Source organism: Eucyclogobius newberryi, unplaced genomic scaffold (assembly GCF_026437365.1).
Source record: "Eucyclogobius newberryi isolate DKJ021-1_F unplaced genomic scaffold, fEucNew1.0.hap1 SCAF_11, whole genome shotgun sequence".
NCBI lineage: Eukaryota > Metazoa > Chordata > Actinopteri > Gobiiformes > Gobiidae > Eucyclogobius > Eucyclogobius newberryi.
Genome location: NW_027315735.1, coordinates 22,315,585 through 22,340,396, shown reverse-complemented (window position 1 = coordinate 22,340,396; position 24,812 = coordinate 22,315,585). Strand labels below are relative to the sequence as shown.

The following is a 24,812-nucleotide window of genomic DNA, read 5'->3' as shown; positions in this document are numbered from 1 at the left end:
AGTTCTCACACAGAGAGGAAGAACAGAATAATTTGACATAGGAACAGCCAGTGTGGTGTGTGGTGTGCACTTTGACCATGTAACCCTGCAAATGCAGCTTAAGCACTGAATGAATTACAGTGCCCACAGAACCACACAACTCTCTGCCACGACCTTCTTTCCAAACAAAGCCTTCCATGCCACAACTGACTCACAAGGTATGGTCCATTACGCAACCATAAGGGGGCGAGAGGGGAGTCGGTCTCGAGATGGGTGATCTATTTTTCTGGATAAAAGATCTAACACAGCCAATGACTTCTTCTGAGAAACTCCACTTGTCTTGTTTGTTCAAAGCTTGTCATGGCTCAATTATGCTGGAACCTTTGGATTGAAAAGCTGCTAAATTGTGTGGAAGCAAATGAGGCAGTGGTTAGGAAATGTTTGTGTTTATTTCCTTTTGACTTTCCTTCAACCAAAGGTCTGAAATATTTAAAAGTTACTCTGATCTAAAAATCAAATGCACTGTTCAGACTAAAAAAGGACAACTAAAACATCAGGGAAGCAGCTGCCTTCTAAGATGGACTTGTGCCTCATAGCCAGGAGGACTCTTAATCCTTCCCGTCTGTGCATTTGCCCACCACGCTTAGACCCCGCAGGTGGATCTAAATGAGATCTGGCAAAGCCTGGATTCCCAACATTTTTCATGGAGATTTAGGCTGAATCTCAGAAGTCACATCCTCCAGGGATCTGTTAGATAACAATGCAAAAGCCTAGTGCATTGAAAGTTTTCTACTTGGAAAGAGTCTGCAGAACATGTTTTAAGATCTTCAGTCACTGTCTGATATATGATAAGAGAGTGATGGCTGTTGTCATGAGCAGTGTCTCAGTTATTGTCTCACAGCTACAGGCCAAAGTGGAGTTGTGGGTGAAACATAAAGGCCATAGAGTTGAAAGGTTGAGAGGTTATAAAGGAAGCGTCAACAGGTCCGGACATTTTAAGTCCTACACCTTATCTTTCTCCATCACTCCTGAGTCTGACAAACTGTCTTTATGAGCGTGTCTGTGGTTTGAGCATCAGTAACTCACCAGTGTTGTCATGTGGAAAACATGATTTGTACAAAAGCAAGGCGCTAAACTCAAACCAGCACTGCACTGCAACACTTGAGGTGAATGGGTGTAAAGCAAAGATTTAAACATCACATGTTAATGTTTTTTTTCCTCAGACCCTTTCAACCACAAAATGCATGGCTATAAAAAGTGTCTATGGCTCACAAAGGCAGAAGCATGAATCAAAGTGCTGGTACCTGATGATTAACCACAAAGGCAGCTAGAGGCCAAACACATGTTCGCCACCACATTGTTGTTTTGATATGGGCTCTCTAAACATATAGAAGTGCATTGCTATTGAGTCTTTGAAGGCCTTGTGTAATAAAAGTGACAGTGTCAACAATCACAGCAGGTATGTTTCCCGTATGAGGCTCCGGAGGAAATGCCTTTGTTTGTCTGACACAGAGGAAGGCAGTATGTCTGGAGCTCTGGGCCATCTGACAATAGTAGTTAACTGAGAAATGATAGGTTACCAGACACGGTACATGCTGCAAAACCGTGGGCGTATATGAACTATAGCATTTACCTGCAAGCATTGAATTTTGAATGCTCTCATAAAATGCAACACCTAAGAGATTATGATAATTTTAAAGACCTAAGACCTAGATAAACCTACACTGAAACCACTGAAATATATTTAAGTTAGTTTATTTAGATACTGTATATAGCCTATTGTAAGTAAATAAAAAAGTATATAGTATTTTTTTTTCTTGAGAGCAAATGAGAGCAAATTGTGTTGGAGGCTCGTGGGCTGTAAGTTCAGAGGGAACACAAATGAACAGGTGTCAGGTTAAAGACCAGTGCTGGATTATTGGGACTCAACATAACAACTATAAGTGTAGACACATATGAGGTTTGAATATAGTTCAATGCATTTTCACTCAGCCACTTAAATCTTTGTCCCGAGTAAACCATATATTAGTAAGGTAGAGGTGGATGTCATAGGATGGGGGTCAGCTCCTTAGATTAGACCTTAAACAAAACAGGAACTAATCTGAAATAATTGCGGCAATTTTTTTTTGAAGTGCTATTGCAACCTATTAAACAGCTCAACATCGAACCATTTTCCAAGCTATGGGTAAACAACACATCCAAACTGACAAATAAAATGGATGACTGAACCTATCATGTGATACCCAAAATAGCTTATTTCAAAGTTATATCTATTGTGAAGTACTGGCCCCTGTCCTTTAGGCAGAAGTGTGCACTTTGAGAACTAGTGACAGCAGCTTGCACAAAGATAAAGCGCGTCAGATGGAATTGCCATAGACACAGTGCCCATGACATCATTCTGGAGATGTGTGGGAGCAAAGGAGGCCACCGTGTGTACACAAACTGGGGACCTATGCATGCTCTGCACACAAAAGAGAGCCAACCCATCAATGATGTCAAGTGCTTTCCCAGAGAGAACTTTGGGGGAAAATTGGCATAGAAAAAGTAACAGGCCTCCTTTCAACGTCTTATGGGCAGAGTGGCATGTTAATCCCTGACATCTCATCAAAAATATTAAGGCTGAAAGAGTGGAATTAACAAATGACAAAATAGTGATGGAAAATCACGTAGGCCTACTGGTGAAAACTGGTTGGATTAGAAAGGCATCAGGTTTGTTTCTACACCAACAGATAAAATAGATGTGATAATTAAATACAAGTCAAATACAATAATACAGCAAAACAGTGTGTATGGGTATATTAGTAAGTAAGTAAGTAAGTAAGTAAGTAAGTACATTTTATTTGTATAGCACCTTTCACAGAAAAACAAAACACAGAATAAAACAATAAAAACACAAAAAAGCTTACAATGAGCATATTGCATATTGATGCAAATATGCACTTGTGGCCTACATAAGAATACACAGTGTATAAATATTGATGCCTAGACATGTGCATGCACTATTCATACACTGTGTAGAGGGGCCATACATGGGTATGCTTTTTGATTAAAGTTGTACTCCTTGTAGCATACACTAGCCCAAATGTATGGATTATATTTGAGAGCCATACATGCAGTCACCTTTCATGTATAAATGTTTGTTATAACATGCATATTGGTTTGAAACGGATGAATGGATTAATGAATGAACGACTGGACTCGCCTCACTTTGGAGTTATTAGCGAGCAAATACTGCCTCCTAGTGGTTTAGCTACAAATGGCATGTTTACACATAGCATTTTAATGCTCAGTTTATGAGGATGACTTATCAAAAGTAGAATATACAGGACAGTCAGAAGAGATTTATACAGCCATAACACCATCCAAATGTCCATGCAGCATATTGTATTCTGTATGTTATATTTGAACGTGTGTTTGGTGTTTAACAGTGGCAGGACAGTGTGGTTCTGTGGATGGTTTGTTCAGTCCGCAGTTTGCTGAGGACAGGCTTTCTTTACAGCACGGAATCTTCCTCCGCCGCGGCACATGGGCGAATAAAAAAGACCTGATCGCAAAGGACTGCAGTCTGCACCGTGTATTCTTCCGCACAGTAAAATTGGCCCGTGGTCGTGTTTTGTTGGATTTTAAATTGAATTATCAGATACAAAACGCATTTATTGCTATATACCACACATATAACCTTACACATACATTCGGAAAGGTAATTTTAACACTATGCGTTTAACACGGCGCAGCTTGATGTCGACGCGCGGATCTACTTTCTTTAACATTAGCGGTTAGTTCCACCCATCTCGCCATTTTATGTTCATCTACTTTGATGTAAGGAGGAACGAAGGACAATTCGCGAAACGTATTATCGCACGAGACGTTTTAGTTTAGATCGCTGCGTGTAAGATTGTGCTTCTGCGAACGCGTCTTTGGCCGTTTCTGTCTCGCGCCTGGAAACGCGTTTTGTCGCAATCCACTGCTGACAACAAACACCGCACAGACGGACTACGTGTCTTTTTTTCCTCCACATTTGCCTCAAACCCGCAGACACATTGACGTCCACGGCCCAGGACCCGAAGGCAGTGGAGATGGCGAGCTCCGTGGGGAACGTGGCGGACAGCACAGGTGACTTTCTCTTTGAATAAACCTCAAACCTAGCTAAATGTGGACGACGTAGCGATGCATTAACTGGGCCTTGGCGAACGATGCTCCGAAATATAGCAGTGAACGGCATCCTGATTCATCCTGAGTAAAATTATATGATTCTGCCAAGAACACTATTCAGTATTTTGGTGCTTTATAAGCGATTCTAATCACGGCAGTAACAATAATAAGGTGTTAGCATGGGGGATGCTAGTTAGCACGCTTGTAACGTTACATTGATGGATGAGGCTATTGAAACCGCCACATGAATAAAATCCTAATCATGGTTTACAGTTTATTGTTATATGCAACATTTTGAAGACTGTTTTGCATTCAAAATATTTGACATGACTGTATTTAGTTTATCGCTATGGAAACGGTCTCATCATTCTGAAACACATGGCCATTTTGAACGGTTAAATGGCCTGTATTACGATCCTTTTCGTTCCATGTCGTAGTGTTGTTTCCTCATCAAAATCATACCTGCCGTTGTATTTTGTGTTATTCCCACAATGACTCACAGATTCTGCTTGTTTAGGTGGCGTTCATCTCTCAAACTGAAAACGCTCTGTTCTACCTTGTGATGTCACTAAGTGGTAACACGTAAAAGCGTTTGTGCACATTAAGGTTTATGTCGGGTATGTTTCTGATGAGGTAACAGTATAACTTGGATTATATCTCACTGGAGTCAATTTTATAGTCTCAAAATGCTTATTTCTCCTTCATAATATTTTTTTCAATTTGTCAAATAATTATTTCTATTGTACATATAATATATTGTGTATTTATAATCAAGATTAGACGGTAGAGTTAGACAGTATTTTTGCATGTCTTTTAGAGTCTGTCTGGTCTTGAAGACGATTATCAAAATACGATTATGATAATTTTATTACTCTGCGATGAGTTGGCCACTGTCCAGGGTGTACCCCGCCTAAGGGAACAAGCGGTAGAAAATTGATGGATAATTTTATTATTTAACGATTTGTAGTCACAATTCTTCGATTAATCATTGCAGGGCTAAATTCTAAACTTGTTACTACTCATCACATACACAGGCCTTTTTTTGACGTGAATATTTTTCATTTGGGTGACGTTTGGTTTCATTTGGATTTGGGGTCAGTGAGTCCAAATGCATTGTTGGTTTTCTCTTAAATATTGAATAGCTGCTTAACCTGGAAGACAGGTTTGGGCCTTTTTTCTTTATGCTTACTCCACACACTGGAATGTCATGATGTATAAGGCCAATGTGATTTTGCTTTGTTGTGCATAAATGAACACTTATTTTCACAAGCTTGGATACCCTTTGTGTTTTTGAGCCCGACACAGCTGTATTATGATTTAGCTTGATGTAAACCTTTCATCTACCCCAAACCTTTATTTTATTCATTGTATGAATTCTTTTGAGTTGTCATTATATTATCATTTTTATTGCCATCCAAAGCTTCACCATGTTTTCCATGTTTTGTCACCTGTCTGCCTTATGTTCTTTCATCACCTCTAACATGTTGTTTTCCCATCCCCTCCTTGGGCTGTGTTGCTGTTGGTGCTCCAGAACCGACAAAACGTATTCTTTCATTCCAAGGGTTGGCTGAGCTGGCGCACAGAGAATATCAGTCGGGGGACTTTGAGGCAGCAGAGCGCCACTGCATGCAGCTGTGGCGCCAGGAGCCAGACAACACCGGGGTGCTCCTGCTGCTGTCCTCCATTCACTTCCAGTGCAGAAGACTTGACAGGTACAGTACGTGGTGAGGGGGGGCAACTCTTACTGTACAGTGCACATAATATATACGTGGGTATCTTGTTTGACTGCCCTCAGTGCTGTACAGAATACCAACAAATGTAAACATTTATGTCATTATGACATTAAATAAAAAAAAATGATACACAGTTCAGACTAAATCTTTTCACTCGTATGCACAGCTATTTTGAAACTTCCTATAAGTTATCTGTCCTTTCCCCCTGTCTCTACTGCGTTGTAACACCAACATTTTCCCATGTGTGGACAATAAAGGATTATCTTATCTTATCTAAAGAAAACCACTCTGAGCCTTGAACATTGTCAGAGCAGAGGCCTGTGTTGAATTTCCAGGACTGTTACACATTTTAGCCGCATATAACTTTACATGCTGATTCCTCTGGTTTAAATTATCACTTATTTTTGGCTTTGTAGGTCTGCACACTTCAGTACGCTGGCCATTAAGCAAAACCCGATGCTGGCTGAAGCATATTCCAACCTGGGAAACGTGTACAAAGAGCGCGGGCAGCTGCAGGAGGCCATCGAGCACTACCGTCACGCTTTGAGGCTGAAGCCAGACTTCATCGATGGATACATCAACCTGGCAGCAGCTCTCGTGGCCGCGGGCGACATGGAGGGAGCTGTGCAGGCTTATGTGTCCGCGTTGCAGTATAACCATGTATGTGCATGTTTGTCCATCATTGATCTTCAAAGTCAAAGGGCTCGACACACGGGAGGTGACAAATGACAGCGCTAGCGACCAGTGACAAGCTTCACGTGTCGCGTTCTGCTCTAGAACAGATCAGGAATCTATCACACATTTAATTGGCTGTAAAATTCAAGGGAATTATGAGGTTTTAAGAGTACTTTCAGTATGTCGGTATGCATTTCAGGGGATGAAAAGTGTCTTTGATGAATTGTCACAAGGGGTTTTCTAAAATGTTTAAATTGACTCTGCGTCATAGAGGAAAGAAAAAAAGGCAGCCACTTTTTGTCATTGGCAGATTCCAATAGTTTCGTGAAATACAAAGTATGAAAATTGGACAAATGCAACTCTGATTTGCTGCACTTTGGATGAAAAGGCCTGCGTGTGCATATCAACATGCACAAGCGCGAGGTCTTAGCGATCACAACTTTAGCTTGCTGCTGGGGGAGACTTGCGATTCTCGCATTGTCTCGTAGGTTTTATTGGAAATTAATGGAGAAGGAGCGACGTCGCTCCCGGTGTGTCGAACCCATCCGTAAACTTGCATAATAATATGTTTCTTTTCCTCTGTAGGATCTTTATTGTGTACGGAGTGACTTGGGCAATCTTTTAAAAGCCCTTGGGCGTTTGGAAGAGGCTAAGGTACGTTACTGGAGTTAAGCATTAGTGTCTTTCATTTTATTTTATATTTTTCAATTCATACATGATATATTTTAGTGCCATTTACTCCCAAATTGCATTCTTTTTTTTTGAAAAAAGTCCCATAACACTTCCCAAGTAACCTAACTTGCATGAGGAAAAGAAGTTTAACATCTCGTTTGAGAAATTCTCCTCTACTTTCAAATTATACAGCGCCATAATAGGAAAACATATATTCAGCTCTATAAAACATTTTTTTAAATAAATATTTGAAAGAAATCAGTATTTTTCTGTTAAGCAAACGCCCATTCTATTAGTGTTTTGTCACACTGAGCTAACAGACCACACCCCTCCCAAGGAATAAAGGTTGTATTTAAATTTACATATTTGATATTATTATTCACCTATTTTTATAAATTGTTTGAAGGAAAAATGCTGGCTCGGTCTTTGAAGAGAATATGAACTGATGAGATTGTAGGTACTGCAGTGCTAAAGTTTAGATGGTTTCTAACCACACCAATGAGCTCCAGTATTGATTATGTGATAAATTTTAACCCTGAGCCTTTTGGGTTGTCTTTAGGTTGCTTTAATGAATGCCAGTGTGCAGGTTCACTTCTGCAGTGTGTAGTGAACTACAGAAGGGGGTCTTAACATTAATGGGATCTGCCTGGGCCGGGTCACATCTGGAGAGGTGGACTAGTTCCACTGGTTACAGGCCATCTTACTTGCTGCTGGAGGGGGCAGAGGAGTGGGGAGGAGCCTCAGCTCCCCGCTCTCTCGCTCCACCCCCGCGCGCTTGCAAAGGATTGGTGGACTGTGCGCGCTTAGAGCTGTCTTCCTGACTGTCATCCTCCTGTGCTAACGCACGGCTTCTACAACATGAATATTTGAGGTCAATATCACTTTTCTTGACCTCCCTTCTCAGTGAAAGACTGGATTATTATCCTCTTGCTAAGCTAAGTAAGAATCAAAAAGAGTTTCATTTTTAGTATATGTCCATCCCACACAATGTCAGGCAGACAGTTCACCATCTGAAATCCACCTCCTGCGTCAGATGCTGGTTTAGAAAGACAGGAATGCGCAGCAACAGCGATGACTTCTTTATTTCAGAGATGTGGAGGCTTCTAGATACAGAGAATTACATTCTTTTCTCCCTGTTCCATTGGCCAGGACTCAAGAAAGCAGGCCAGGAAAAAGAAATAATACAATTACAATGAACATGTTAAAATGATTAAAGGAAAGCTATTAATACTTGTTTACAAATGTAAAACTCCCAAAGAAATGGGATCAGTTCATCTGGGTAAGATCAAGCCAGTAACTGCCCTCCTTATGTAAATAGCTGTTACAATTGGACAATTAAACGCATAATTTAAGTAAAACGTAAAAGAGCCTTTCTTCCATCCCCAGTTTCCCTTTCAGTATTATTTCTCTTTGATTTGAAATGCTACAATCATGGCATGTCCTGAAAATAGGAATCGTTTGTTCTTGTTTGTCGTGATGTGGTGAACAAGATTATTTTCATAGTTATGAAAATGTATTGTTTGGATACTACTAACGATCTTGTTTTCTGATTTGTCTCTTTTGGTTTTCCACCACTGATATTGTAATAAGAAGGTTTCAGGTGGGTGACAGTATTCCTGCGTAGGTGCCTGGCGGAAAGGAACACTAGGGCAGCATCAGTCCTCTCCTCTTCTTCCAGCCAGCTGCGGCCACCACTCTGACAAAGTCCAAATATGGTAACGGGTTTGTACCTGCCAACAAAAGAAAAACCACTTCACTTCATGCTTGAGCTCCTCTGTCTTGTGGCTTCCTTTTGATGAAAAAAACAGTTAATATTAGCATTTAGTAATTTCACCTATGCTACTAGCCCAAGCAACTCTATTAGTTAAATAAACATGGAAGCAATAATCCTGAAAAAAGTAAGAAAACCTCTAACTCTTACGTGTTGTGTATTTTTTCCTATTTTATTTTATTTTCCTTCTTTATTTGGAGTTGCAGCGTCTGATGATGCAGTTGCGCTGTGTGTCTGCAGTAACGCAAGGGCTGCGCAGCGAAATCTTCCAAGAAGCCAAAGTGGCGGAAAGCGCAGGCTTGCACCCCGACCCCCACTCCCTTTGGCCCTGTGGTTGTGGACCAGTCCCCACTTGGGACCAGCCTCGCTCCCCATAGCCCTAAAATTCCTCCACGATAATTGTTTCGGTGTGGGTTTAGTTCCCATCTTTCAAGAAATTATCTCTGTGCCAAATTATCTCTGGACTGGAATAGAGATGGGCGTTGAGTGTGAGCCAGTTTGGTCAGAAAAGTGTGAAAAGGATGTTGGTTTGCAGCTGGTGCCTCTGGCTAGTGAAAAAGCGTTGCGGCGAAATAAGACCTTTCGCTAAAGGTTGCGCATGGCGCGCTGCTGCGTGCAGTGTGAAGCCACACGACGCGCTGGCATGGACTTGTTGCGCCTGCATTACAGGGACCATCACTTGCAGGAAATGTCCTACATCTGAGGTTGTGAAATGGACACATCGTGGGCTTAATTTATTTGATGAGCATTTAATTTGGGAAAACTCAAGATTACTGGTCCTGCTAACCACAAAGTATTTCTCCCTGTGGTCGTAACTGTATGATGGGGGCATGAATGCAAGTGTCGGTTGGATGCGCAGCGTAGGAATAAGCATTGCAGCTTAGCGCGGCAGACTTATGCGCAAGCGAGCCCATGCTGTAGACTCACTTTTTGACATTGTGTACGGCAGTCACTAATTTTGTTCTCTCTGCTCTTTTTGTTTTTCTTACTTTTATTCTCAATCTTTTATTTTACAATCCTCTCGCCTTCCTCTCCATGCTTTCCCCTTCCCTGTCACGCTCAATCTCTCCTTTCCTGTATTTGCTTTTTATTATTTTACACCTAATGAAGGCTTGTTACCTGAAAGCCATTGAGACTCAACCCAACTTTGCAGTGGCATGGAGCAACCTGGGCTGTGTATTCAATGCCCAGGGGGAGATATGGCTGGCAATACACCATTTTGAGAAGGTTTTTTGAGTCAATTAAAACAACAAAAAACATTAAATCTGTATCAAACTTTTGTAGCAGTTTTTTCCCCTCTTTTTTCTAGGCTGTAACACTGGATCCAAATTTCCTTGATGCATACATTAACCTGGGAAATGTACTTAAAGAGGCACGCATTTTTGACAGGTGGGAAATATAACTTCCTTTCTAAATAAATTCCTAAGTATATACTTTGCCCATAAATCCATATTTTCTTACAGAGCTGTGGCTGCATACCTTCGAGCCCTGAGTCTAAGCCCAAACCATGCCGTTGTCCACGGAAACCTGGCCTGTGTTTACTATGAACAAGGCCTCGTTGACCTCGCCATTGACACCTACAGACGGGCGATTGAATTACAGCCCCATTTCCCTGATGCCTATTGCAACTTGGCTAATGCTTTGAAGGAGAAAGGAAATGTAAGGCATCCCTTTTAGTATTAAAAAATATTTCCTTACTGACAACTGCATCGTTGACATTTTATAAAATTGTTTGACTAGGTTTCTGAAGCGGAAGAGTGCTACAACACGGCCCTGCGCTTGTGTCCTACTCATGCTGACTCTCTTAATAACTTGGCCAATATCAAGCGTGAGCAGGGCAACATTGAGGACGCTGTTCAACTTTACAGAAAAGCTCTAGAAGTAAGTACACTATACATTTGCACAGGTAAATGAAGAGGAAAAACATGACATAATTACCTTAACCATAATGGCTTCATTTTACTAGGTTTTCCCGGAGTTTGCAGCAGCTCATTCTAATCTGGCAAGTGTCCTGCAACAACAGGGTAAACTCCAGGAAGCTCTGATGCACTACAAGGAGGCAATCAGGTAGAGAATCATATTTTATGACTCATGATTCTGTATGACAGACCAAAATGTACCATATTTCATCATCTCATGTTGTTGGGATGTGCCTGTTTCTGTAGGATTAGTCCCACTTTTGCAGATGCTTATTCCAACATGGGAAACACATTGAAGGAAATGCAGGATGTCCAGGGAGCTCTGCAGTGCTACACCCGTGCCATTCAAATCAATCCTGCCTTTGCTGATGCTCACAGCAATTTGGCCTCTATTCATAAGGTATAGAAGCATTCGTTATCATACAGAAAAGCGTAGTTATTTTCAGTGATTCAAAATGTTTTGTCTATTTTCTAGGATTCTGGAAACATCCCTGAGGCTATAGCATCTTACCGCACAGCCTTGAAGCTTAAGCCTGATTTCCCAGATGCTTACTGCAACTTGGCACACTGTCTTCAGGTTAATCATTTTTCCCTAGTGAATTTTATGAGCAGATTTTTTTTGTATTTCTCTAAGCATTTTTTTCTTGCAGATTGTGTGTGATTGGACTGATTACGATGAGCGTATGAAGAAACTTGTTAGCATCGTGGCTGACCAACTGGATAAGAACCGCTTGCCCTCGGTGCACCCCCACCATAGCATGTTGTATCCGCTGTCTCACAATTTCCGCAAGGCCATCGCAGAACGTCATGGAAACCTTTGCCTGGACAAGGTACTCGCAATGACAAAAGCAAGTACACGTTCTTTCATTTTATTTGGGGGAGGATGGTGAAAGATGGCTGGTGATGCGGGGAGGTGGAGTTCTTAAATTAGTTAACTATGTATAAACATCATTTAATGACAGCAGAAATAGCTGCTTGCGGTGGTGAGGTGTGGGAAATGCCTGTACAGTATTGAGTTGTTATCATGACAAAATTTGCTCTTTTACAGATTAATGCACTGCACAAACCTGCCTATGAGCATCCGAAAGATCTTAAAGCTAGTAATGGCCGCCTTCGCGTTGGATACGTCAGCTCTGATTTTGGCAACCACCCAACTTCACACCTGATGCAGTCCATTCCTGGAATGCACAACCCAGAGAAGTTTGAGGTATTATTATTTCTCCAGTGTTTGCTTAGTGACCACAATAATTCGAGGTGGTGCTAAAATGTACTTTACGTTGCCTCTAAGGTTTTCTGCTATGCGCTCAGTCCTGATGACAGCACCAACTTCCGTGTGAAAGTAGTAGCAGAGGCTCATCACTTCACAGATCTCTCCCAGGTAACATTTTATCATTTATTTCTTATATATATCGATGTATACAGAGAGAAATAGATGTATATAGATATCAGCTGCCTCTTTGATCAAAGTAAATTGCACTATACATTGTGTCTCTAGATACCTTGTAATGGAAAGGCAGCTGATCGCATTCACCAAGATGGTGTCCACATTCTTGTCAACATGAATGGATACACCAAAGGAGCACGGAATGAGCTGTTTGCTCTCCGCCCTGCCCCCATTCAGGTGAGCCAGACCCTGTGCTTCAACAGCTTTACAGCCGTCTAAAATACCTAAAATATATTTCTTTTGATCAGTCCATGTGGCTGGGATACCCAGGAACAAGTGGTGCACCTTTCATGGATTACATTGTCACTGACAAAGAGACTTCACCCCCGGAGTTGGCTGAGCAGTATTCAGAAAAAATGGCCTACATGCCGCACACCTTCTTTATTGGAGACCATGCCAACATGTTTCCACATCTCAAGGTTTGTTAGGATTGTATTGACAGTTCTATTCCAAAGGGTGTTGTTAGCTAGTAGCTAACACAAATATTACTTCTCCATTCTGACAGAAAAAAGCTGTCATTGACTTCAAGTCAAATGGTCACATTTTTGACAACCGCATCGTGCTTAATGGCATTGACCTGAAGGCGTTCCTGGACAGCCTTCCAGATGTCAAAGTGATAAAGGTAGTTTTGATTTACTATGCGTTTGTGTTTAATCTTTTATTTATTCAGTAAACTTGAGTTAACTGGAGTTAAAACTGCTCTTTTTTTTCTAGATGAAATGTGATATCAATCAGGAATCTTCAGGGGACACAAATGGGGCCCTGTCGATGCCTGTGATTCCCATGAACACAGCAGCTGAAGCCATCATCAACATGATCAACCAGGGCCAAATCCAGGTCACCATCAATGGCTTTACTGTCAGCAACGGCCTGGCCACCACACAGGTAAAGAACTCTGAAAAACACGTCTCGACAAGACACGCTTATTTAAATCCAAATTTTAATTTAATTAAAGCTCAGTCTGAAAATATAGACAAAACTTCAACTTGCTTACACATTATGAGACAAAAACAAGGCAGCAGTTAACAAAGATTGCTGCTTTTGCAGATATTTTACAGATCAGCAGATGAGATAATAAGGTGTGAGAGTGAGTTACAGGTATGAGGTTTATCAATGCACGGTGGGAGCACCAGATCTAAGGGAAATGGTGGCATGTTTTCTTTTTTTTTTTCAGAAGTGTTTTTTCATTTTGATTTTGATTTATTTAACTCAATTCAAAGTGTTTTGATGTTTCAGTTCAACTCATTCAATTTCCATTTGTTCCCAAGATCAACAACAAGGCTGCCACAGGGGAAGAGGTTCCACGCACAATAGTTGTGACCACTCGCTCTCAGTATGGTCTGCCAGAAGACTCCATTGTGTACTGCAACTTTAACCAGCTGTATAAGATTGACCCCCCTACTCTTCAGATGTGGGCTAATGTAAGCCTGAACACTCAAATAAGGTTCACATGTCATATGAGTGAACACTTCTGAGACAATTATTCTTTTGCTCCAGATCCTGAAAAGAGTGCCCAACAGTGTGCTGTGGCTCCTGCGGTTCCCTGCTGTGGGAGAGCCCAATATCCAGCAATACGCTACAAACATGGGCCTGCCTGCTTCCAGGGTCATCTTCTCTCCTGTAGCGCCAAAGGAGGAGCACGTGAGGAGGGGACAGTTAGCAGATGTTTGCCTTGACACTCCGCTGTGCAATGGCCACACGACGGGTATGGATGTCCTCTGGGCAGGAACGCCCATGGTAACAATGCCAGGTGAGGATGTGAGGCTTTGGTTCTGTTTCTGATGGAAAGGTTTTTTTTTTTTTTTTTTTTATGAAGCACAAACTTTAAACAAAATATTTATTTATAGGTGAGACGTTGGCATCTCGCGTTGCTGCATCACAACTGGCTTGTTTAGATTGTCCAGAACTTATAGCACAGAGTCGCCAAGACTACGAAGATGTTGCAGTCAAACTAGGCACTGACATGGAGTAGTAAGTTCATCATCATATATGCATGTTGTCATAGTTTGTAATGCTCAATGCTGAGATTGTGGACTTACGGTTTTCCTCCTTCCTGCAGCCTCAAGATGATAAGGGCACGTGTTTGGAAACAGCGAATCTGCAGCGCACTTTTCAACACCAAGCAATACACAATGGATTTGGAGAGGCTTTACCTTAAGATGTGGGAGCACCATGCCAACGGAAACAAACCAGAGCAACTTCTCAATGTCCATCTGCCAGAAACCACAGAGAAGGCCTGAATTGGAAAAGCACCACCATTATCTGCTATGACCTGTCCTGACCAGTCCTGAATGTCCATTGTCCTTATCAGTCTAATTGGGACCTGTAAAGAGCATTCAGATCCTCACTTAATTCATATTTTGAGCCAGACAAAGCCAGATACATTCATGATCCCTTTGGTCTGAGACTCTATACCACACTGAGCATGAACAGTGAGGTCCCTGCTATCCCCTCAGTGCGTGAGTCAGTGGATGTCCCCCGTTTTTGTGCTTACAGGACTATTATTAGCTTGTGGAGCTAAAACCTTGCCGTCTTCACATTCAATCTATTTATTGGTGGATAAGTCTGTGTTTTGGAGGACAGTGTTTACCATGGAAATTATAATTTTATTTTAGTTGAATCAAATATGAGTTTCTTCTTAAATTTAAACTGATCTTTAGTTTGTGAATGTTAAATGACTGCAGTGGGTCTTCCAGGTTTAACTCATTAATGCCAACTATGCTTAATTTTGTTATAAATTAAGGATTAGTTTCACAATCGTAGCCCTATTTTATGACGCACTGTGTGAAAGGGATAAAAAGTTTTGAAAAGACAATTCTCAATATAATATAAATCTGTCCGTTCACACATTGTTCGATCTTTTATCACTTAAACAGGAATGGCCTAGGTAAGTATTTTCTAAGACATTTTTTGTTTTGTATTGTCTTTTAACTGTATGCTGTCATTGATGCCTGAAGGCTTGAGAAACGATACAAAAAATAAAGATGGCACCAACTAAGTCTGTCACAATAGTGTTGGATTATTTCACTGGCAGTATTGGTATTGTATACAGGTGGCTTGGAAAATGTATTCATAAAAAGTCTGAAAGCCTTTTGAGGTATGTCTTCCAGCTTTGCTCACCATGAAATATTTGTCCATTCTTCTTTCCAAAATAGCTAAAACTCAGATTTGTTGAGTGTTTGTCTTTCCACGAATGAATCGGGGTGGGAGTAAACAAGTCAACATAAACCAGAAGTGAGACGTGAATGTGACAAATGAGTAGAAAAAATTGATAATTTTTTTTTCTCCAGAAAAACGGATCTCTATAAAGTAACCTAAATGAATATATTATGTTTAATGCACATATTTCCATGTCGTTATAAAATCATATTCTTAAGTTAAGACTGCATATTTCATTACTTTAGTTGAAACTTCTAGATCATGTTGACAGTTATCACAGGAACATTGGTAAAAAAAAATGTATAAGAGCTGAACACATTGGTTTCAGACATAGGATCTATTCTATTATAGAGTTATACACAGACCGTCACCTCGATTCTGGAGCCCAGAAACTAGGCTCCCTGTGCCTGCAACACTAACATTGTTATTGATCGTCATCATGGGAATTTGTTATTGAAAAAAATGGAAAAAATATATATATTAAACCTTAACCCCTAAACCGTAATGTTTAAACCCGAAAAAAAATCATTGGCAGAGACAACAAATCTCTCCGGAATCGGGGTGACGGTCTGGGTAAAACCGCATGTGCGAACACTTAATTACTCAAGCAAAGTGGTCCAGGAAGTTGAACAGACCAGCCAGCAGACCGCACGGACCAATCAGCGATCAGCAGCTTCACTTCGGAGACCTCTGATTGGCTGGTAATCTCCGTGACAACTTCCGCCACAGTTAAAGCGTTGGTTTTGAATTTTTCACGTTAGCTTTAGCCTTTAGCATGGAAAGCAAGTTAGTTTTGTGATTGCTACGGTGTGCAACCTCTTGTACTTATACACAGTTTGAATAGCCGAATACGAGATAGTTAGAGACGTTAATTTAACAGGAATATGGATGACGATACCCGCAAGCTGTTCGATAAAGTATCGAAAAAGATGGGCTGGATGGAAATGGGACTGGATGTAGCTGTAGAGAACGTTTGTACCTTTAACTTCTTGTTATTGGAGCAGCGATTAAACATTGAATTTAGCGATTAAGTCTTAAGCATGTGATTGTCAAAGCTATGACCATGCTATGATTTCTGTTTCCAGTTGAGGGGTTCCGTTGGGAAGAGCAGACATGCCGGGACGAGTGATGCCATATATGGTCTCTCTGAAGTTTCTGGAGATGATGCCGATGACAAAGAAAATGTACCGTTTAAAAGCAAAGGCTACCGAGAAAAGGCTTTGGACTCTAGTGATGACGACTTTGACCAATGTAAGTGGGCAATAGACCCTTTAAAAATGATATTTATTTATTTATTATAAAAATTCTCAATTCCGTAATGGGGACACAACTGGAGGCAAACGTGAAGTGGAACATAATGTGATTTCAATAGGGGAATTGGGATTGGCCTCAGAATATTACAAAACATGAAAAATCCAGAGGGATTTGGCAAAATGTGTAAATGATATCTGAGCCCTTGTACTACCCTCAAAGATAATATACCGTTATATTATATTTTACATAATTTATTCATATCTTTAAAGGCACAGTGTGTAACTTTTTTTAGCCACATCTTCAAACTGCTGATCATGAAATATTTTTATCATTTTTTATGTAGTAAAAAATCCTCATCTTTGGGTATTACTGGCCAAATATTTACAGAAATGTTGAAACTGCCAGAATAGGTTTTCATCTTTATCTACAAATATATTACACACTTAGCCACAAACTATATTTTCGTGAGGATGTTTTGTCAAATCCTTTTGAGGTTGGAGAGTAGTGTTTTTTTTCTCTCCATCTTTTGTAATGGAAAAGCAAACTTGACTTTTTTTGTAATTGTTGCTTATGTTTTTGTTTCAAGGATTTGAAAACTTTAGCATTTAGGTCTGATGTAATTAAAAATATGTCATGGTCTACTTCATTTTGCCTCCAAAATGTTCAACTTTCTCATTCTGATGAAATAGCTGTTTAAATAGTTAGGAATTGCACTGTTGTTGTTGTTTTTTTTTAGCTTGTTGTGAAAAGTATCTGTTTCTTTTAGTTCTTAAAACACTATCCACGCCAAAAACTAAGACCCCAACTCATAAACCTGTACCTTCCTCAAGGAAAGAGAGGTACGGAAAATATATGCAACAATTACTAACCTTGACTGTATCGCTCATCCTTACACAATTTTATATGGATCTTTTATTACAGTATTGTTTTGAGTTCAGACAGTGATGGCACATTCGAGACATGTAAGTCAAAAGTATCCTCCTTTTTTTGTAGGTTTAAATAATCATTTTTTCCTTCTTTGTTTTTAGTTCTCACACGGGTAAAGACTCCTAACGTTAAGTCCAGGACCATTCCAAAGAGCCAGAGCGACGACAGGTACTGTATTCTTTCAATGTAAATAATCTGCAAGCTGCAAAAATAGTACACAAGCAAATGTCATAATGCCATGTTCCCCACAGCCTCAAAAACTTTCTAGTGGATGACAGCTTTTCCGATGATGACTTTATTGACCCAAAATTAACCCGAGGTAAACAGTTTAAATACATTGTTTTTATTTGATTAGAGTCAGAAGAAGTATTATTATTATTTTAAGTGTTTATTTCTTTGCTCTTCCATCAGTCCCAAAGAAGAGTCACACTCTATCTCGGCCTCTGTTGAGAAGACCACTTTCTCAGTGTGAATCTCCTGTATTTGTCAGTGACAGTGATGACGAAGAAGATAATATAGTTATAAAGAGCACATGGAAAGCTTGTCATAAGAAGCCCCAAACATTGTTGAACAAGAAAAAGGACACAACTTTGCAAGGTGATGGCGCCTTCTCCCCGTCTGTGGCAGCTAAACCCTCTCCCTTGTCAGTTTTTTCCAGTAAAATGATGAATTCGTTGGAGTGTGATGTTTATAGTAGTGTTCCCAAGCGGACTCTTTCGGCACCATCCAGATATGATGAATCATCGAGTTCAGAAGAGGAATTTACTTCACTTTTAGAAAGACTTAAAAAGAAAAACAAATTGCCTGGTGCTACACCGTCACCTGCCCCCCAAAAAGGTATGTTGTGATTTGTTCTTAAACATTTCAAATGTAGTTGTTTTATCTGCAGCAAGAGTACAATGTCTGTTTCATGTTGTAGATCTCAAGAAACCTGATGCAACCCCCACTATTGTAAATGGACAGACGCCATCCACATTGAAATTAATAAATGACATGCCATCCAATTGTATCACTCCGGGTAAAAACCTGACTGTCAAACCGACTGTTAGTCAAAGCGAGCCTTGGCACGGGCCCCGCAGCAGGTATACACTTTACACTTATTACACAATTAATCTGTTGTTTTTGTAATAAAGATTTAATGAGTTTGTAAGCACCCTTATGTTTTTTTTTTTTTTTTCACAAAAGGGTACTACACTGTAAAACTCCTGGCTGCTTTTTGGAAACCCTCTCAAACCCTGGGACTACTTATGGCCGCAATTTTAAGCAAAACAAGGAGGAACTCACAAGTAGACTATTTACACTCTATAATGCCAGTGTGTTTGATGAAAAGGTAAAGTAAAATATTAAAGGATTGAACTACAAAGGTTTAGTTTTCAGTGTGTAATTGATGTGAAATTGTTGCAGCTTCCAACAAGCATGTCCGTTACATGGAATAAGAAGATGCGTAAAACTGCAGGCTTCTGTATCACCGGGCAAGAACGAGGAGGTGGAAACCGCTACGCCCGCATCGAACTGTCAGAGAAAGTCTGTGACTCTGCGGGTAAGAATGACTTTACTACAGTCGCTTTCTTTTGTCATGGAAATAACTCTTTGCGTGGTTTGCCCGTTTAGATCGTTTGAGAGACACTCTGATCCATGAGATGTGTCATGCTGCTACATGGCTGATAAATGGAGTTCGAGATGGCCATGGAAACTTCTGGAAGCTGTACGCTCGCAAGTCCACATTGGTGCATCCTGAGCTGCCGATGGTCACGCGCTGCCACAGTTATGACATCAAGTACAAGTTTCAGTACCAATGCGTGCGCTGTCAGAATACGTAAGCTCTATTGCAATGTCTATATCCATTTATTATTTTTAATACATGCGTTCACACATCCAGGAACTTGTACAGTAGCAACCAGAGTCCGCCATTTTGAAAGGGGCACAACAGCACGTCTACTACCTACGATATCCGGGATATCTGAGGCCAAAATGCCAAAAACCTGCATTCTGTAAGGACATCGCTCTTTTGACAGACCGAGGAATGATAGCTTTGTCGAAGTATTCGTTGCTCATTATGTCGTAGAACAGGATGCAGTTGCGTTGGTTTATATATATCGTGTGCCCCTTTCAAAATGGCAGCTATAGGGGTTGTTCCGGATGTATGACGTCACCGCGAACGCATGTATTAGGTCATTATTGGTAACGAGGTCATTCTAAACTTTTTCTCCTTTCCCCCCCCAAGGATCGGGCGCCATTCAAAATCACTTGACACGGAAAAGTTTGCGTGTGCCCTCTGCAGGGGGAAACTGGTGTTGCTTAATCCCTCCAAATCACGGACTCCGGCGCCGTTTGCTAACTTTGTAAAAGAGAACTATGGAACTGTTCGGCAGGATCTGGTCGGACAAAGCCACACAGAGGTGATGCGTAAATTAAGTGCTGATTTTGCCTTGAAGACAAAGCTCAGTCAAATTTGAGGTGAAACTCTTCATAACTGCAATACTGTGAAGAACCACCTTCCTGTACAAGGGGCAGCTAAATCAAATGTATTTATTTTAGCATAGATTGATCATTTTCAAATCTAGGCCATGTTTGTAATGTTTATTGATCTGTTGAATTTTTTTGTGATGTCTGAATTTCAGATTTTATACAGAATAAATATTATGGTTTTATTTAACTGTGTTTTGAATTCCAAATTAAAAGGAATGCTTTGTAAATACTTTGTCCTGTTGCCATCTTCCAGAGGTGGAATGTGATGGAGATGAGCAAAATTAAGTGACTTAAAATTACAGAATCTCAAGTGAGCGTCCATCCATCTACTTTCACTTTATCCAAGGCCTTGTTTCCCCAGAGCAGGGACTCTCAGACTTCCCTCACCCCAGACACTTCTTCCAGCTCTTCTTGGAGGATCCTGAGTCATTTCCAGGCCAGCCGTGAGACTTAGTCCCTCCAACGTGTTCTGGTCTTCCTCGGGCCATCTCCCGGGTGGAACATGCCCAAGGTTTCGAGGAGGAATCCGGAACAGATGCCCGAGTCACCTCAGCTGGCTCCTCTCGACGTGAAGGAGCAGCGGCTCTACTCAGCGCTCCTCCCATGTGACTGAGCTCCTCACCCTATCTCTAAGGGAGCGCCCAGCACCCTGGGGAGGAAGCTCATTTCGACCGCTTGTATCCGCGATCTTGTCCTTACGGTCATTACTCAAAGCTCATGACCCTAGGTGAGGATAGGAACGTAGATAAATCGAGAGCTTTGCCTTTCGACTCAGCTCCTTCACCACAACAGTCCGATGCAGCGACTGCATCACTGCAGCCGCTGCACCGATCCGCCTGTCAATCTCACGCTCCATCCTTCCCTCACAAGACCCCGAGATACTTGAACTACTCCACTTGGGGCAAGGACTCCCCACCCACCTGGAGAGGGCAAGCCACCTTTTTCCGGTTGAGGACCATGGCCTTTGGAGGTGCGGCTTCTCATCCCAGCCGCTTCACACTCTGCAAACCGTCCCAGTGCATGTTGCAGGTCCGGGTTTGATGGAGCCATCAGGACAACATCATCTGCAAACAGCAGAGATGAGATCCTGTGGTCCCCAAACCGGACACCTTCTGACTGCCTACAAATTCTGTCTATAAACAATGAACAGAACCGGTGACAAAGTTTAGCCGAGTCCAACATGCACTGAGAACAGATCTGACTTACTGCCAGCAGTGAGCACAGCTCCTGCTCGAGTATATTGTCTACAACTAAAGCTGATCCAAAAATAAAATGAGCAGAAACATCTTCCTAACAAAGGTATAAAGTGATATTTCTGCCCTTTTGTAAATAATGTTATGGCCCATTCACATTTTGTGCAAGACCTGAACATCAATCAAGACATTTACAGGCACATACTATTTCATTCCACTTTTCTTTTAAAATCTGAATGAACTACCCTTAAACAACTATTTCAATCATGCGCTGCAGTTACTTGAATGATTTAGTCCATGGACAATAATTGCAGGAATATTTTTAATTTGTAACGTCAGTATAACGATAATCAGCATAATTAAAAGCGTGAGTATTGTTAACGTTGTGCAGTATCCATTTCTATCATTATGAACACCCTTTAGCTTGTGGTGTAGGCACACATTGACACGCAGCACTGAGGTGGGGCATCACCTGAGACTATCTAAACCAGAATACAACACAAAACAGCAATAAAATCATTAAAATAGATTGTACACAAGCAGGCACACTTAAAAATATATCAAGATTTGTTTTACAATATAAACTTGCAAAGAGTATATCTTGCAATCTTTATACTAAATGGTGTAATATTAAAACGTTTGATATTTTTTAAATACTCTTCATATGGCACAACATTTAAATGGGCAGCATTAACACAAATCATCAGTGGCAACTTATAATTGCCTTCCTACATTGATCAGTACAAGCAGGTCTTCTTCATGATGCGCAGAAACTCCTGCTGGTTCACTTCTCCGTCTCCATCTCTGTCTGCCTCTTCAATCATTTCCTGAAACATGGTCTTGTTAAATTAGTTTATAAAGACAAACTAGGGCCACATGAAGACATACAATCCCAACACAAGTTATACCTGCAGTTCTTCATCTGTGAGGTTTTCACCCAGCTCTTTGGCCACTCTCTTGAGATTCTTGAATGAAATTTTGCCCGTTTCATCATCATCAAAGAGTCGGAAAGCTTTTAGGATTTCCTCCTTTGAGTCCTTTTCAGCCTAAATTAGATGCATACATTACTTAACTGCAATACGGGACGGATATTGCTTCATAGGTGTTAAAGCAACTACCATTTTCTGGGTCATAACAGACAGAAAATCAGTGAAGGAGATTTTTCCTGTTCCCTCCTTGTCCACCTCATTGATCATCTTCTTAATCTCCTCTTTCTTTGGTTCAAACCCCAGAGCCCTCATTGCCACCTGAGAGGTATCAAAAAGAGGAGCACATTGTTACCAGAAGTACAGTAAAAAGTACATAACAGCGCCCGCCAATCCACTACCTTGAGCTCCTTAACATCAATGAACCCGGATCCATCGGTGTCAAACAGCTCAAAGGCCTCTCTGATCTCCTGCTTCTGCTCCTCCGTCAGCTCTGGTTTGGGGGTGGTCTTCTTGCGTGGAGGTGGTATTGGACCCTGCAAGGAGGGTCTCTTTGCGCTGGTGGCCTGAAGGAGACATTATTAAAAACAAGCACATGTGCGATGCAATGAATACCCAGATAGCAAAAGATGTTTATTCAACGTTGATTCATGGTGAAATTGTCGATGTAATCCCTCATTCGTCCAGGAGTCTTCCATTGTAGAAACATATTTAGTTGTAGTCATCAGGGCTCTGTTTTTTGGAAAAACAAAACGTTTCGGCACTCATCCGAGAGTCATTCTCAATCTGCGAATCAAGACCGGGAACTCAGATATCCTACTTATCCTACTCTGAGTAGGACCAGACCAGACACGCACACGCACGCGCGCGCGCACACACGCACGCACACACATAGGAGAGAGTGTGGTCCTGGGGCAGTGGCACAAACCTGGAGCTCAACGCCCAGAAGACACTAGAGGAAAGTCTCAGCCCCCTCAGGCCCCCCTCGCCCTGACAGACTCCCCCATCATCACTGTGGACTTCTTCCTCTTCCTTTGCACCACCATCACTGCTAAGGGATCTTCTCAAAATGGGTTGAAGCTGAAAAGAAGTAATTTTTTTCGTCTCTCTCTGGACCCCCTCCCCCACTCAAAAGACGAAAGACTGGCTTCACATAAAATGTTAACGCATTGATAAAACGATAGTAGCTTGATAGACCCTGCTCACCTTTAGTTCCTGAACATCCTTTGGTATGTTTATCAGTAGAAGTTATGAATTCTCCAAATAATGTCACCTGTTGCGCATTTTTGTTTACTCAATCCACATGGTAGAAAAAGCTTCAGTTGTAGTCATCTGGACTCAGTTTGAAAAAATAGACGTTTCGACTCTCATCCAAGAGTCATTGTCATTGACAATGACTCTTGGATGAGAGTCGAAACGTCTATTTTTCAAACTGAGTCCAGATGACTACAACTGAAGCTTTTTCTACTATGGAACACGCCTGGACGAATGAGGGATTACACCTCAATCCACATGGTCCACGGCGCGCCGTGGCCTGCGCGGGGAGCGGGGCGGGTGCTCCCTCGCACGGGCCACTGCGCACCATGATCACAACACACCGTGCACACGGGCCGCGCACGGGCCGCGGTGCGCTGTGCTCCCCCGTACGCACTCCCCGTGCTCCACGCCGCACCCGCCGCCTAATGTTGGCCTAATGCTCGTTTCTGAGAGAGTTTTTTAGCATTTCAAAACAATTACTGCCACAACGATGTATTGAATTTTGAGATGATCCCTAAGTGCACTGCTAATTTTGCGGTACTGTTCTGACCATACTGTAAAGCTTTTGCATTCATTAAGTCCAAGTTTAATTTATTTAGTAACACTTTATTTTGTATGCATGTCTTATTTTATCCTAGTTTATATTTTGGCCGTTATTACTCATTGTTTCATGGTGTCGCTAAAGCAAGTTCCTAGTTCGATTTGTGTTCACTGACAATGGCAAAAAAAAAAAAAAAAAGTCTGATACTTCACGTTCAGTTATAAGCAGCTAAGGTGTGAGGTCCTTTTTATTTTAACCAGATGTCCCTATTCACCTGGGACAGTCCCAGTGTTGAGCCCTGTGTCCCATGTCCCAGCAGATGAATCCAAAACAAATTGTCCCAGTTTTATACAAGACATGTCCCAGTTGATACCCGCCAACTGTAAAGAAGGGAATATATTGTTGTTTCTATGGCCAAAATAGAGAAAATCTGGTTTAGGAATAACCAGAGCACAAAAAATACACACATTTCCGTTGAGACAAGTCGGAGCCATGAATTGACAGGGTATAAAAAAATACATTTATACCCCAACCCATGTATGTCCCAGTTTTTATTTTTTATTTATTTTTAAATCTGGTCACCCTATTTTAACTGCGAATACAACTAAATTGATTTTATACCCTCTCTCCTCCAAGTGTAATTATTATGTGATTTAATGGTAATTTATTGTATTGTTGTGGTGTTCTGTATGTTCTGTTTAGCACTTTGTGTACTTGTGCTCTGAAAATAAATGTATAAAT

General features: G+C 41.2%; 3 protein-coding genes across 9 annotated transcripts in view; 2 read left to right on the top strand and 1 right to left on the bottom strand.

Moving 5' to 3' along the window:
- The first annotated feature begins 3,776 nt into the window (after window positions 1-3,776).
- On the top strand, window positions 3,777-15,343 carry LOC140353568 (UDP-N-acetylglucosamine--peptide N-acetylglucosaminyltransferase 110 kDa subunit). 7 transcript variants are annotated; one of them, XM_072438191.1, is made up of 23 exons: window positions 3,777-4,092; window positions 5,693-5,843; window positions 6,281-6,524; window positions 7,125-7,193; window positions 10,093-10,209; window positions 10,292-10,371; window positions 10,446-10,641; window positions 10,723-10,863; window positions 10,949-11,049; window positions 11,148-11,301; window positions 11,377-11,478; window positions 11,552-11,749; window positions 11,950-12,108; window positions 12,190-12,279; window positions 12,397-12,522; window positions 12,594-12,764; window positions 12,851-12,967; window positions 13,060-13,230; window positions 13,393-13,443; window positions 13,614-13,766; window positions 13,843-14,095; window positions 14,193-14,316; window positions 14,405-15,343. In XM_072438191.1, the coding sequence occupies exons 1-23, from the start codon at window positions 4,056-4,058 to the stop codon at window positions 14,583-14,585; spliced, it is 3,186 nt and encodes a 1,061-aa protein (XP_072294292.1). In that variant the 5' UTR covers window positions 3,777-4,055; the 3' UTR covers window positions 14,586-15,343. The 7 variants fall into 7 exon arrangements, with proteins under 7 accessions (XP_072294292.1, XP_072294285.1, XP_072294276.1 ...); XM_072438184.1 differs by having other exon boundaries at window positions 5,663-5,843; window positions 11,552-11,731; XM_072438175.1 differs by having other exon boundaries at window positions 5,663-5,843.
- Window positions 15,344-16,231: 888 nt separating this feature from the next.
- On the top strand, window positions 16,232-20,185 carry gcna (germ cell nuclear acidic peptidase). The gene is made up of 12 exons (XM_072438162.1): window positions 16,232-16,475; window positions 16,590-16,755; window positions 17,525-17,597; window positions 17,680-17,720; window positions 17,787-17,853; window positions 17,937-18,004; window positions 18,097-18,522; window positions 18,605-18,767; window positions 18,871-19,015; window positions 19,090-19,225; window positions 19,297-19,501; window positions 19,910-20,185. The coding sequence occupies exons 1-12, from the start codon at window positions 16,389-16,391 to the stop codon at window positions 20,139-20,141; spliced, it is 1,809 nt and encodes a 602-aa protein (XP_072294263.1). The 5' UTR covers window positions 16,232-16,388; the 3' UTR covers window positions 20,142-20,185.
- A 1,470-nt stretch (window positions 20,186-21,655) lies between these two features.
- cetn2 (centrin, EF-hand protein, 2) overlaps window positions 21,656-24,812 on the bottom strand; it is an 81,444-nt gene continuing 78,287 nt past the window's right edge. The window contains exons 3-6 of the mRNA XM_072438324.1: window positions 22,675-22,839; window positions 22,466-22,594; window positions 22,256-22,393; window positions 21,656-22,174 (exon numbers count right to left, since the gene is read on the bottom strand). Of these exons, the coding sequence (XP_072294425.1) occupies window positions 22,085-22,174; window positions 22,256-22,393; window positions 22,466-22,594; window positions 22,675-22,839 (522 nt within the window). The 3' untranslated portion in view covers window positions 21,656-22,084. The remainder of the gene's footprint in view (window positions 22,175-22,255; window positions 22,394-22,465; window positions 22,595-22,674; window positions 22,840-24,812) is intronic.

Excerpts from the sequence above, each read along its gene's own strand:
- LOC140353568 (XM_072438175.1), top strand. The coding sequence starts at position 4,056 with ATGGCGAGCTCCGTGGGGAACGTGGCGGACAGCACAG. Across the intron at positions 4,093-5,662 it reads GAACGTGGCGGACAGCACAG|AACCGACAAAACGTATTCTT; the intron begins GTGACTTTCTCT and ends TTGGTGCTCCAG. Across the intron at positions 5,844-6,280 it reads CAGTGCAGAAGACTTGACAG|GTCTGCACACTTCAGTACGC; the intron begins GTACAGTACGTG and ends TTGGCTTTGTAG.
- gcna (XM_072438162.1), top strand. The coding sequence starts at position 16,389 with ATGGATGACGATACCCGCAAGCTGTTCGATAAAGTATCGAAAAAGATG. Across the intron at positions 17,598-17,679 it reads CCTTCCTCAAGGAAAGAGAG|TATTGTTTTGAGTTCAGACA; the intron begins GTACGGAAAATA and ends CTTTTATTACAG. Across the intron at positions 19,226-19,296 it reads GAAAGTCTGTGACTCTGCGG|ATCGTTTGAGAGACACTCTG; the intron begins GTAAGAATGACT and ends TTGCCCGTTTAG.